The 15,039-nt window shown below is 40.1% G+C and overlaps 1 protein-coding gene across 2 annotated transcripts in view; it reads left to right on the forward strand.

The window, feature by feature from the left end:
- rbms1a (RNA binding motif, single stranded interacting protein 1a) overlaps positions 1 to 10,055 on the forward strand; it is a 34,698-nt gene extending 24,643 nt beyond the window's left edge. For both annotated transcript variants that reach the window (XM_062528181.1, XM_062528183.1), the window contains exons 10-14: positions 1,094 to 1,144; positions 2,181 to 2,291; positions 4,723 to 4,803; positions 6,013 to 6,085; positions 9,203 to 10,055. In XM_062528181.1, the coding sequence (XP_062384165.1) occupies positions 1,094 to 1,144; positions 2,181 to 2,291; positions 4,723 to 4,803; positions 6,013 to 6,078 (309 nt within the window). In that variant the 3' untranslated portion in view covers positions 6,079 to 6,085; positions 9,203 to 10,055. The remainder of the gene's footprint in view (positions 1 to 1,093; positions 1,145 to 2,180; positions 2,292 to 4,722; positions 4,804 to 6,012; positions 6,086 to 9,202) is intronic.
- Positions 10,056 to 15,039: the final 4,984 nt, after the last annotated feature.

The raw sequence follows: 15,039 nt of genomic DNA on the forward strand, positions 1-15,039 counted from the left end.
TGACTAGCAGGGTATTGCCTACATGCATCTGTGCTTGCCTATTATTTGAACTCATAGGCAAAGTGAAACTAACTTCACCATGGTCTTCTACTCAACAACAAAACAGTTCTACTCAGATTAATGCTTTCACTACTGACTGACAGTGGGTTGTCATCGAAAACGTAGCCTGAAAAAGGCAACACTTACCCCAATAATGTTCGAATGACTGAGTAAAAAATCCTAAGGATATGTATCTTGCAGGAATTTCCGCTTATACTGTATCTCATGTCTTCAGCTGTGCTTTAAATGCTCCTTTCGCTATAGACCAGCTTTCTCTTGGTCAGTGGTGTAATGAGTCTTAGAGGGTGTACGATACCAATTGTTGGATCATGCGCATGGCGTAAGATCTGCCACTGACCAGGTGTGAGATAAGAATAAGCTTTGCGTTGCGCTTTGTGCTTTGCACTGCCTTTCTGATCGCCAAATCGAGCCCAGTGTTTTATTCGGGTGATATCTCTGTTTGTTTTCATCACTACACAATTTGTAGCGAATTTGCATGATTGCAAACCACCAACGGCTTCATTCTTATCCCACAAAGTTGTTGCACATTTCAGTTCCATTCACCAGAGCCTGTCCTTGGGCTAAGCATCTGATTTTTGGGAAGAGCAGTTTCTGTAAATCATCACTCCATGCCTGTGAATGCCTGTGCAAGGGGGGCAGGAGTATTACGTGTCTCTGGAGATCATCTGCTCCATGTGATTGGTCCTGTGAACAGTATCTGTCTTTGTCTTCCTGTCCTCTTCATTTTAACATAACGCCATTTAAGCCCAGGATTTGAGATGTGCTCAAAAGCATGGCTTAATATAGACTTGAAATTCCCAAGGGCCCTCTGTAAGCAAGCTTCAATTGTGAAGTCGTACAGAGCAGTACAGAGATGGTCTATGCAGTGGCTCGGCAGCCTGTCTGCTTAGGCTGTGCCTCATTACTGCAGGTGATTGGCTTGGATGAGCAGGGACTGGATGGAAACTCTGATTTGATTGGCATGATGGAGCTTTAACTTTGTGTCTTTGTCTGTGTATCCCTGCGTCTGTGTCTGTATTGTGTGTTATTATAGGTGCAGAATCCTCCCTGGATGACCCATCAGCCTTACATCATGCAGCACCCGGTAAGAAAATAATGCTCCCCTCTCCTCCTCTGTCTCACTTTTCCTTCTTCCCCTTTTCTCTCCCTCTCTCTGCTGACACACTGACCACAGACTCACAGCTCTGCTTTTATCTCTTCCTGCTCTGTCGTGCTGAGGGTGTAACTGGATTGAAACCAGAGCACTCGCCCCATTCTGGATATTACTCATACATGCGCGTGTGTGTGTGAGTGCATGTGTCTGTGTGTGCACACTCTTGTGTGCATGAGTGCACACTTTACTCTGTATGTGAGTTGGGGGGTGGAGAGCAGGGAATGGGGAAACGCCCGCAGCTGTGTGTGTGTGTGTGTGTGTGTGTGTGTGTGTGTGTGTGTGTGTGTGTGTGTGTGTGTGTGTGTGTGTGTGTGTGTGTGTGTGTGTGTGTGTGTGTGTGTGTGTGTGTGTGTGTGTGTGTGTGTGTGTGTGTGTGTGTGTGTGTGTGTGTGTGTGTGTGTGTGTGTGTGTGTGTGTGTGTGTGTGTGCCCGCGCCCACGAGTGTGTGCGTGCATGGGGGCTGGTGCCATCTGCATTTCCTACACAGATGGCGGTGAGTGGAGGAAGCCTTGTGTCTCTGTCCTGTACCGATAGGGAAATGCAGCCATTTAAAGCTGTGCCCATTTTCATACCGTCTCCCCACTTTAGCCTCCGTCCACACTATCTGTCCTGCCGCCCCTCTAGCTCCTCTGTAGACTACTGTACTGTTTGTGCCTGAGTTTTGCATTTATGCTATGGATCAGTTCTCAGACCTGTGATACCTACTGCCAGTATCAGGCCATTTGCATAAGCAAGAATGGGTGAATAGATTTATATAAATCTCTTTATAATAACAAGACTTCTTTCTCTTCTCATCTCTCTTCTTTTCTCACATTTTTTTGTTTTTTTCATCTCACTTCATTTAAAATTAAATTTCTCTTTTGTGACTTTCTGTTATCACCTCCATCCTCCTTTCTCTCTCTCTCTCTCTCTCTCTCTCTCTCTCTCTCGCTGTCTTGCGCTCAATCCATGTGTGCCTGTCCTGCAGGGAGGGGTTTTGTCGCCCTCTATGGAGCACCCCATGGCACTGCAGCACTCCTCCATCATGGCTCCTCTCACACAGCAGATGGGGCATCTGTCTCTGGGCAACACGGCAGCGGTGAGCCTCCCCACACCTGCTCCCCTCCTCCTCATGCTTCTGCTGCTGAGTCCCTCCTCTGGTTCCCCTGTGCAGATCTGATTTCTCCACGTTAGTTAAGCAGTCAGAGCCAGAGTCAAGACTGCTACAGCACCATTAGTATGAACTAGCTGAAAGCTCAGACAAAAATGGTGTATGTTCGTAGTAAAACTCAAGTATCATTTATCATTTTCAAGGGAATAGTGGCTTGCTATGGTTCTGTTCTAAGGTTCTTCCTAAGAAGACCCCAATGCACCGCTGGAAAAAAAATCTGTCTCACAGAAATGTTATACCTACAGCGCCCTCCACAATTATTGGCACCCCTGGTTAAGATGTGTTCTTTAGCTTCTGATAAATTCATTTTTTTTCCAAATAATATAGGACCACAATGAAAAAAAGCGTAAAATCCAACCTTTAATACAAGTGCATTTATTTAGAAGGGAAAAAATCCCACATTAAGAAATAATTATTTTACATCAAATCATGTGTGCCACAATTATTGGCACCCCTGATGTAAATGCTTTGTATAACCCCCTTTTGCTAATAAAACAGCACCTAATCTTGTCTTATAATGTTTCACAAGATTAGAGAAAACAGAAAGAGGGATCTTCGACCATTCCTCTTTGCACAAAATCTCCAAATCATCCAACGACCTGGGTTCTCTCCTCTGCACTCTCCTCTTCAACTCACCACACAGGTTTTCAATGGGGTTGAGGTCTGGGAACTGAGATGGCCATGGTAGGAGCTTGATACGGTGTCTGGTGAACCATTTCTGTGTAGACTTGGCCATATGTTTAGGGTCATTATCTTGCTGAAAGACCCAGTAACGATCCATCTTCAGCTTTCGGGCAGAGGCCACCAGATTTTGATTTAAAATGTCCTGGTATTTCAAAGCATTCATGATGCCATGCACCCTAACAAGGTTCCCAGGCCCTTTGGAAGAGAAACAGGCCCACAGCATCACCGATCCTCCCCCATACTTCACAGTGGGCATGAGGTGCAGTTCTGCATACTCATCTTTTTGTTACGCCAGACCCACTTAGAGTGTTTGTTGCCAAAAAGCTCTAACTTTGTCTCATCTGACCAAAGCACACGGTCCCAGTTGAAGGCCCAGTACCGCTCCAGCCGTTTGTGCTTATGATTTTGAGTGAGAAAGGTTTTATTCCGTGCATGCCTCCCAAACAACTTGTTGGCATGTAGATAGTGCCTGATGGTTGTTTTGGAGACTTTGTGACCCCAAGATGCAACCATTTGATGCAATTCTGTAACAGTGAGTTTTGGAGATTTTTTATTTCTCTTACCATCCTCCTCACTGTGTGTGGTGGCAAAATAAACATGTGTCCTCTTCCAGGCTTGTTTACCACTGTTCCAGTTGTTTTAAACTTCTTAACGATTCCTCTGACCATAGATATGGGCAGGTGTGCGAGTGGCTATTTTCTTATAGCCATTGCCTTACTTGTGAAGGTCGACACACATCTGCCTTACTTGAACAGTGTGTTCCTTTGTCTTTCCCATGTTGAAGAGAAATGGCCTCTGTGTCACGTCATATTGATAGCCCAGGGAAACAGGATGTTAAGAATTACTAATTAAATGTTCCTACATACTCTGATTGACTTTGTAAACTACTGTAGAAATGACAGAAATGACAAAAATACTTTAATTACATTTATTTCCTAGGAATTGTTAGGGGTGCCAATAATTGTGGAACAGGTGATTTTATGAAGAATAATTATTTCTTAATGTGGGATTTTTTTCCTTCTAAATGAATGCACTTGTATTAAAGGTTGGATTTTACGCTTTTTTTCATTGTGGTCCTATATTATTTGGGAAAAAAAATGAATTTATTAGAAGCTAAAGAACACATCTTAACCAGGGGTGCCAATAATTGTGGAGGGCGCTGTATGTTCAGATGCATATGAAAATCAATTATTGGCAAATAATTTAAGAAAATTGTCTGGAACTGGAAGGGCAGACCTCTGCCTTGGCAAGTTGTCTTACCATGCCATGTTAGGAAAGATAATTGCTTAGATAACTGAAAGATAAGTGTTTTTTTGAATAATCCTGCAGCAAAAGAAGCATAACATCTTTGGCAGTATTGAGAGAAAATGTATTGATAATGAGTAATCTAAAGCAGAGCTCAAACATTATGTAAAATTAGATTTGAATGTAAATGTTTTCATTATTATTTTTTGTTTTAGATTGGTGCCCTTATCCTTATCCAGCCTTTTGTCGTGGATTTTTTTTTCTTCAGTGTCTCTTAGTGTTTATCTTTTCAGACTACTGTGTGAAAGCCGCATCTGTTCTGTTCTGTTCTCTTCTCTGTTCACCTAAGTGTTAACCCAAGTTGTTGTTTCTCTCTCCCCCCTCCTCCTCTCTTTCTCTCTCTACCTCACTCTGTCTCTCACCCTCACAGTTCATACCTGCCAGCGCTGGGATGCAGGGCGGCTACATCCCCCAGTACACACACATTCATGCCTCTGCCGTACCCGTGGAGGTGAGTGCACTAGCAAAAAGCAAGAACTAAAATGAGATGGAGGCAGTGGTAGCATAGTGGATAGGGAGCTGGTTTAGCATGCAGTAGCCTGAAAAATTGTGGGCTCAATTCCTGGCTTCCACCATTGTGCCCTTGAGCAAGGCGCTTAACCCTTTAACACTTTGGATAAAAGTGTCACATTAGATAAAAACGTACTGTATTTAAGAACGTCATGTTTACTCATGTCTTGACCTTCAAACAACAATACAAACAGCTTGCTGTTTTGTTTTTTTGTGAAACATTCCTCAGACCTCTATATTGAAGTGTCATTTGTTCTTGAGGGATACAACCTGAAGACTATTCAGAACGATGTAGCCTAATCTAACCTCAGATCTAACCTAAACTCAGTATCATGTCAATTATCACAAGTACAAAGGTTATATTCTATACAATATGTACCGTTTTAGTCATTAATTTACATACACATGCTAAAGTTGACTGAAGAGAGGTATAACAAATTATCTTTTGATCTTAATGCCTTCATTTAAGACTCTAACCTTTATGGACACCAATTGTTTGTGAAGGAATAATGTATTGTAAATAAATAAATATTCTTCCTTAAAATACAGAGGTCATGGTTTTATTTCAGTTAACCTATTAGCATGTTTGATGCTCACTGAGCTCAATGCAAATCAAACCAGCTAATAGGCTAACTGAAATAAAACCATGCCAATCTCTTGTTATGGTGACGGGTATGTGATGATGTGGGGCTATTTCCATTTCAAAGGCCAAGGGAACTTCATCAGGATACAGAGTATCCTGGATCCATGAAATAACTGCCCTTTAAAAATAAAAATCTGCCTGCCTCTATGGGAATTTAGCATAAGTGTATGTTTACTTATGACCCCTGTATTTTTAGGAAGAACATCTATTTATTTACGATTCATTATTCCTTCACAAAGAAAATGTATGTCCTTAAACGTTGGAGTTTTCCTCATTATTTTTCAAATTAAAGCATGAAGATCAATTTCCAAAAGATTTTTTTATATGCCACTTTTTAGTCAACTTTAGCATGTGTATGTAGATAAATGACTACAACTGTGTGTATACCATTATATTCAGTGAGAGATTCTTCACCGTTAATAAAGTGTATGAACAGTAAGTATCATTCATCAAGTTTCAGGAAAGGTGATTTCAAAATGGAAACAAATTTCTTTTGTTCATTCTCAGGACAGTTCAACTCCCATTGAATCATCCAGTGATCATTCAACGTACAGTTATCAACCCAGCAAGTAGTAATAAGGTATTTACTCACTTGTAATAAATGTTTTTGGTAACACTTTATATTAGCACACACATATTCACCAGTAATTAGCTGCTTACTAACATGTATATTAGTAGCATACTAGCCATTTGTTAGTCATTATAAGTCACTAATTAATACCTTATTCAGCAAGACCTTATTCTACCCTTACTAGACCCTTAATTAAGAATTTCCCCTATGTAAGCTCCTAATTACCCCTTATTCATAGTTATGAAATAAGTTGTTGCATATGAATTATGACTTAAATATACATGGCTCAGTATGGGGCTTGTAAGGTGGTAGTACAACAAGAACAGTTATTCACCCCTAATAATACTTATCAAAGATGGTCTATTCAAACTGAACTAGACACTAAACCACATGTGCTAATAGTGTACAAACAACTAATAATTAAGTCTTTGTAATGCCAAATATGTTCCCTATTCTAAAGTTGGATCTTTGTTCACTATTAATTCACAAATAATTTGGCACTATTAACCCCCATGTATGTATACTGCCTCATACTAAAGGAGAAATCTGGTGTGATTCAATCCTTAGCTCTGCTGTTTGAGGTCAGTAGGGAAGAATAAGATGCTGTCCGTAAGGAAAAGAACAGAGAGTTTGATACAACATACAGTAGACCAAATAGCAAACCCACAATTTATTCACACCGGAAGTCTTATTTATGTGACCCTTCACACTTAAAAAAATTGTTTTGAGTTTGAGACTTTTGAGTACTCAGGAGCCAAGAAAGTTAGCATACAAATATATCCAGGTTCGCCTTTCTCGCTGTCTCGTATTCATTATATATTTTGTATTTGTGCTAACTTAGCTGTCTGCTTCTTGTGTAGCCTACTATGTGCTGTAATACAGTTAATAAGTGTGAATAGGAGGCAACTTTAGTTTAGGGAACACATGGGGGTTAATAAGTGCCAAATTAATTGTGAATTAAATGTGAACAAAGACACAACTTTAGAATAGGGAACATATTTGGCATTACAAAGACTTAATTATTAGTTATTTGTACACTATTAGCACTGGTGGTTTAGTGTCTAGTTCCATTTGAATAGACCATCTTTGATAAGTACTATTCGGTGCGAATAACTGTTCTTGTGGTACTACCACCTTACAAGCCCCATTTTGAGCCATGCATATTTAGGTCATAATTCATATGCAGCAACTTATTTAATAACTATGAATAAGGGGTAATTAGGAGCTTACATAGGGGAAATTCTTAATTAAGGGTCTAGTAAGGGTAGAATAAGGTCTTGCTGAATAAGGTATTAATTAGTGACTTATAATGACTAACAAATGGCTAGTATGCTACTAATATACATGTTAGTAAGCAGCTAATTACTGGTGAATATGTGTGTGCTAATATAAAGTGTTACCATGTTTTTTATAATAATTATTATTATACAGCTCTTTTCCGTTAATATGAATGGGCCTTCTCAATGTTCTAAGGTCCGATAAATCTGTATAATGGCCGCTGTAAAAAAAATAATGACCACTGTCCATTCTGATTAACATCTTTCATTCAAGTAGTACATTCACTTATCAGAATGGAATTTCATCCGTTTTTTTTTAGTCGTGATCATAAAAGGAAGACCATTTTTTCCCCACTGTTCAGAGTAGCCCACAACAAAAATAGACATTCTACTACTCACCTCTGCCGCAACCTCAGAAAATCCTGTTTTTTATGGAGGCCTGGTCTTCCGTTATCCTTTCTCTATCCTTTATTATATCATCTGATTGCACAGCTACATTCATTTGTCATTATACATTCATACATCTGTTGTTCATACATTATTCATGCATTCATCCACCTTTTTTACCCTCACTAAATAGGAGGTGAGGGTGAACATGTTCACAGATTGTGAAAATAGGCTGGCTGCGCTAGTAAACCTTTTGAACAAAGGAACAATTGGTCCTGGAAATTGTGACTTGTAGACTTGTATGAGAATTCTGGAGTCGATTGCACAAAGCACCTTAAGTTAAGGTTCCTGATTGAATTGGTTGCACAAACACCCTTAAGTGTTGTCCTTAAGGTTTCCTTAACATTATCCCTGAAGTATTTAAGGTTTTCTCCTTATCTTGTAAGAAATCCATTAAAGGAACACTTCACCGTTTTTTCATATTAAACTACGTTATTCCCTTAACTAAGATGAGTTGATACATACCTCTGACGTTTCAATGCGTGCACTCACTGGCTCTGGCGCGCGGCGCAACTTTGATAGCACTTAGCTAGCCCAATGCATTCATTAGGATCCAAACAGAGATGAAGTTAGAAGCGACCAAACATCTCCATGTTTTCCCTTTAAAATACAGTTACACGAGTAGTCACACGACCAAGTATGGTGAGACAAAATAAAACGTGGTGCATTTCTAAGCAGGTAAAAGGGATAACTATATTGTGTGGCGGAATAACATTGGGAGCACTTCGACTCAGCGCAGTAATATCCTCACTCCAAAGTGAAACTGAAAGTGCAAGAGTGAGGATATTACTACGCCACACAATATAGTTATCCCTCTTACCTGCTTACAAATGCACCACGTTTTATAAGTGCTTTATAAGTGCTATCAAAGTTGCGCCGCGCGCCAGAGCCAGTAGGTGCACACATTGAAACGTGAGAGGTATATATCAACTCGTCTTAGTTAAGGGAGTAACGTAGTTTAATATGAAAAAACGGTGAAGTGTTCCTTTAAACTGGCTATTTTTCACACAGATCTCTATTTCTCAAAGTCACCGAGTAACTGTCAATACAAAAATAGGCACTGTAGCTGGGTGACCTCAAGAAACATAGCCAGAATTCTCCTATAACAACCATTTTGAAAGTGAAAGCAAGTAATATGTTTCTATGCAGAATTATTTATTATTCATGTATTTGAATAGTGATATTTATAGGTTTCATTGTACTCTACTCCATGATACTATGTGAATTGCCCCTTAGGGATAAATAAAGTGTTTTTTAATTGAATTTAATTTAATTGAATCCAAAACATGTAAGTTCTATTTGTGTGGTGAACTATTTGTTTCTCGTTGGAAGCCATGAAATGGTAGCATCATTTTAAAAATGTAAAATTTCTTTGTGACGCATTTCCTTCTCTTTTTTATAGGGATCAGTGATCAAGGTGTGGGAACAGAAGTAACATTGTTTCCTCGGAAACAAACTAGCTTTCTCCAGGAGGATGTGACATCACATCCACACCACATTTTTTCCTGGAAAAAGTTTCAACTGAAGATGGAAGTAACGTCAGCAAAACTCCTTTTGAACTTTTGGTGACTGCAACTCTTGCAGACTTGGATTGACAAAGACAACTGGGGGCAAGTTTATTTGCTGTTAAAAAGTGAAATGAAATGACAAGTGATTCACATCTTTTATATGGACATAATTGTGCTTACAGGGGCACAACCATTCTTTTTTGTTTTGTTTTTAAAAAGTGTGACAGAAACACCCTGTGACCAGTGTGCTAGAGTGAAGATGACAAGTTTTGATGCTTTTCCTTAGCAAACCCCTCTCTTGAACTCTTTTTTTTTTTAAATCGGTTTTAAAATTAGTAAGAAATGTGTGCTGCTGTTCCAATGAAATGATAAAAAAAGATAAGCAAACAAAAATAGCTTAAAAAAGATCCAATCCCAGCTCTGTTGCTTTCCCTTGCTGTGGTTATGGGGCTGATGTTCGCATGCAGTGATTTGAGTGAAACTAAAAAAAAAAAAAGAAAAAAAAGATATCACCCATGAACCTAGCTGGTTTTCTACTAGGATGCACTGTGTGTGTGAGTGTGGGTGTGCGTGCGTGCGTGCACCATGTGTTTGTGCACACGCGTGTTTGTGTTTGCGTGGCTATGAGAGTGTGTTTGAATATTCTGCAGTTTGAGCTTCCTTCAAATCTTTGCCTTCTAAGTCTGATGTGATGTTGTAGTTTTAGGCAAAAAGAGTTGTTGTCTGGGGACCGGGCTCTAAGGGTGTTGTGGGGGAGGGAGGGAAGGTTGGGGGTTTGGGGCCCAGCATGGTGGGGGTGAGGGTATATGATATAAGAGATTTTATATTTCACACAGGTGATTTTTGTCTTGGGGTGGGAGGGCGGCTAGCAATTAGCAAGAAGTCCTGTGGAAATGTTTATTTCTAACTCTGTGATGAAAATGCAATACAGGCGTTAATTCAATCCAGCACCTTAGCTGCTAAATGGCATTGTGCGTTAGCAGCTAAACTGCATTGTTTGAGTTTCCCTCCATGACTTTTACTATTTTCCAATAAACTGGAAAATACTTTGGCAGACAGGGCATGTATGAAATGATCTATAGCCCAGAGCATCATCTCCCAATAGCCTCAACAGTTAAGCAATACTTTCCAGTGGTTAAATTCAAATTGTCTGCACCTGATTTTATTTTTTGTTGGCAACTCCATGCAAGGTATTCTATGATGTTGTTTAGACTGTGCTTTCATTTGCTTGACATTGTGTTTCTCCACAAAGTGGGAAGGGACATTTAGATAGACAGCTACCTGTGTGTTTGAAAAACTGGCAGTATGTAGTTTTTGTTGTTGACGGGAGGGAAATGCATCAAATTTAAAAGCAAGGCATATGAAAAATGGCTTCTTATATTGCCATACCTTCCATGCATTCCTTTTGTTTGTTTCAGGCAGGTTATAGTTATAGTTTCTCCGTCAACAGAGACATTTAATCAAATCCAAAAACATAGCCAAAGGGTTCCGGCCTGGTCTTAGGTTACTTGGACATGGCATGCAATTTGTTGTGACCTCTCATATTGTAGTGTGTATTCCATTATCACAGGTTAGAAAATGACTTCCAAAAACATGTCTGGCTTTTCTTTGATTGATTGATTTAAACATGTCTCAACCTTTGTCTTTGGCCAGAAGCAGTCTATGGAGACACGCATTTGTCAATGTATCTGAGGGAGAATAGTTAAACACCTCTCTTTTCTGAAGGGAAATCAACATCACACAGGGGAACAGAATATTACCAAAGACCATCAAATGATAAACCTCGCTGGAGTGTTGGATCAGAGTCACTGTGCAGGATCCAGTTATGTCTCCTTGACACCCAAAGGTAGACATTTTTACCAGGGTTAGATTCTTCCCTGTTGGCTGTCCTTCTCATAGTTTGTCTTGCAAATATGTTGGAAGTTTGAAGGACTGGACTAGCATATAGTTTGGATATTGTGCCTTTTTTGTTCTCTTGCATTTAGATTCAGTTCAATTTGTTCACAGGCCGGCCTACCTAGATGCAGTAAAGGAAGACATTCTCTCAGTTTATGGTTATGTGACACTATGTGACCTTCAACCAGGAAGACTTAGTCCTTAAACAGTCCTTATTCATACAACATGATCTGTTTTTGTTTGTTTTTGTAACACAGAAATGGAGCAGTTTTATTAGGATCAGGCAATAACATAGGAAACAGCTGGTTCATAGTTACGCTAAGATGCAGACTTGTTTGAATGCTCCTAACGAACTGAAGCTGAGAAGGGCTTTCCTTATTATTGATTAAGGCTTTCCATTTGATCAACTCAATGACATAGATTTTAAAATATTGTGGTGAAGGAGTTAGTATGGAGTGGTTGTTTTTGATGTAATGGTCTGCATGGCCGATGAACTACCTCAGAGTTGCATGAGCTCTGTGTTTTTGTTGGGGTGTGTGGTGGGGGGCATGCAGGTTCAGTCCCCCCCACTCCAGAAGTCCCTCTCACAGAGCACAGGTCCAGCTCAGGAGCTGGACACTACACTACAGGAAACCTCTTCTTCATCTTCATCTTCCTCCTCTTCTTTGTCCTCCTCCTTCTCTTCCACCTCTTCTCTGAGGAAGCTTCCTGTTTTTAGATTAGTTTTTTTTTTTGTAACATGGCTGATGGTCTTTGGTTGGAAGGCTGTGGCCACCTATGCATTGAAGGTGCTTGACATTGGTCTATTTGGTTGTTGCTTCCGCCAACCATTGGCGATATGTGCGATATAATATTTTGGGCACCGACATGAAAAAAGAGACTTGAATGAATGGATGGATGGTATGTTCTATTCAGATGAATCTCCACCCTCCTGACAAAGATCCCTTTTGTTTATCGGGTGGAGGGCAATTGCCCAGTAACCAAAGGCAAACTGTCATCATGGTGATCAAATGGTGGATATTTTCTGTCAGTGAAGACCTCCACAACCAGAACATCAACCCCTCAAGGAAACAGTCACAAAAATGGGTGGAAATGGTGGGAAATTAAAGTAATAATAATTTATGAAATGACATTTTGCACAGACAGACAATTGCATAGAGATGTTTGTAAGATCAGTACAGAGTAAATCCGTTTTTTATTTTATTTTGTTTTACAAGAACCACAAATGTGCCAGTCCTAATTATGTCCAATCCAAGGAAACGGCTTTGTTATTTTTGCATTGTTTCTTACTGCCGAAATGTTTCTTTTTTTATCTTAATTTAAATATCTACCTGTAGATTTTAAAAAAAACCTTGTCATCGTTTCCTCTGTCAAACTTTTTTTTTTTTTTTTTTTTTTAATAAAATTGAACCTCAGTCTGTTCCCAGCCCTCTTGTTTTTCGTGTGTGTGTGTGGGGGGGGTGGGGGGACTGTGTGTTAAAGAACAATTTAAAGAACCATTTAGGGGTGGCATATATGAAGCATGCAATAGAACCATTTCTGTTCTTTGAAACAAATGTAGTGTAGTCAAAATGAAACTCCTCTAATTGGCTGTGTTATACGTGACACTCGCATCAGTGGCCTCACTGTCAGACTTTGGAGTGTTAAAAAAAAACTAAAATGGATTACCTTGATTCAGCACTTCTCCGCCTTCATTACAGCACAGTGTATGATCCACCGTACTCCACACCACAGATGCGTGCAGCTAGACTGGGTAAACCCAGCATGATCTGCAGGCCACATTTATCTCTTCTGCTTCCTATCCACGTTTACGGAGTCCAATCACAAACTGGCTTATCCACCAGGCGCACCCGGATCGATCCAAGTGCGTACAGTCATTTGAATTATGCCTATTTATTGTGCAGCAGAAATACAGCACAGACTCCCCAGACTAATGTTCAATTGCAAAAGATTGCGCTTAGTGTGGTGGTAACCAGGCTAGCGTGTAGCTACAAGAAGCACCAAAAAATGCTCACAGAAGAAAGTTCCGTTCCATGGCTCTATGTCTATGAGTAGTATGGGCATTGGCCAATAGAGGGTGCAAGAAATCCAGCAACCTCTTCTGAACTATGCAGGGCTCTCAACACCTCTAGCAGATGGATATTTGAAAGGCATTTCTCCACATCCTGACATTGTGCCCTCAATCCTTTTAAAGTAGATATCCTAGACATATTTTTAGACAGCTGGTATGGGGAGATTTAGCAATCTAATAAGAGAATTCACACATCTTAACTTCATCAAGGGCCTTGTTATGTTTCCTTTGTAACATCAGCCCGCACTGGGATATCTACAAAGCCCTCAGGGTCTCCAAAAGATGGTACCACAGACATGGTGGCACCATGTGCGTGTGTGTGTGCGTGTGTAAGAGAGTTTCCATAAAGAGAATCAAACCGGTAAGTATGCAGTAAGACAGATTACCCCCTCCCTATAACATTCCCTAACTGTCTGTCATTCCAGTCGTATAGCACTCAACACCATGCTACTTGAACCTGAAAGCCCTAAACATGAGAAGCACACATACATACATCATACATAGCCTATACAAACATATGGCAGTGCTGTGCTCTATCATTTGAAATGTCTCTTTCACTTCATAATACTGTATATGAATCAAACTTCTTTTTACTCCTGTGAAATTCATCACTCAATTTTTTTTTTAACAGTTAACTTTTTCAATCAAACCTAGCTTTGACATCATTTAACAGGCCATTGACATGATTCATATCTCTCCCCTATTTTTAACACATTCTTACATTCTATGCTTAAATGTCACACATTCATACTTATTATACATAAATGCATGTTTATATACAGTGTCTTAGGGGCTGCACAAGCAAATCTTGTACTTTTTGTATAATGACTATAATGATTTCTGATTTGATTCTGAATCCAAATACCTACAATACAAACAGACATTGTTCTCTGTCTTTTGTTAAAGTTCAACTTCAACTTAAGATAGCTATTTCCATTAATCATAGCAACTGCTGTCAATGAATTGATACTTGAAGCATGCTGAACAAGAATGAAATAGATGAAAGAAAGAAAAAGAAAATACACATGCATGGTAAAGTCATATTGTCCTTTTTGTAAGCGTATGACACTGATATCCCTGTCTGTCTCTGTCTATCACTCTCTTTATCTCTCTCTTTATCTCGGTCTCTGTCTAAGTCACAGCTGAGCGGGACACATGGCTTGAGTCCCACTGGGAGGGTCAAGGGCAGGGTGGGCACAGCCTGGGCTGGAGCAGGATGGTGGGTGAGGGGTGCAGGGCAGGGTGGTGGTGGTGATGGTGGTGGTGGTGGTGGGAGGCGGTAGAGTCAGAGAGTCTTAGCACCCAAATCTGAACGGGCATCTGGGAAGAGGAAAGGGGGTGGCTGGGTGGGCTGCTTATTCATTTCGAGTGGAATTCAAGCAGGCGCTTCCTCAAACAATGCCTCCTCAGTTCCCCGTGGCTGCAGTGGATGTCCCCCCTCCACCACCCGAGAAATGTCACTTTTGTACTGAGAATCAAAGAGTCACAAGACTGGGGATAGCCATACGGATCTGAAAACTGCAGTTAGACGGTGAGCTGTGGCTGATCCTCACCTGGGAAGACAGATGTACATTCACATATGGGTTAGCAGTGAAACCATCAGACAGGCTGACTGACAAAGAGTTTTACTGAGTTGTACTACAAGATATATGTAATATTACATGGCTGTGTTTACAGTCACAGATTTTCATCCTATATGTGTGTCGTGTGTTGTGTGTGTTCTGTCTTTCTCTTTCTATCAATTCAGTTCAATTCATTCCAGAA

The sequence above is a fragment of the Sardina pilchardus genome, chromosome 23, assembly GCF_963854185.1.
Source record: "Sardina pilchardus chromosome 23, fSarPil1.1, whole genome shotgun sequence".
Taxonomy (NCBI): domain Eukaryota; kingdom Metazoa; phylum Chordata; class Actinopteri; order Clupeiformes; family Clupeidae; genus Sardina; species Sardina pilchardus.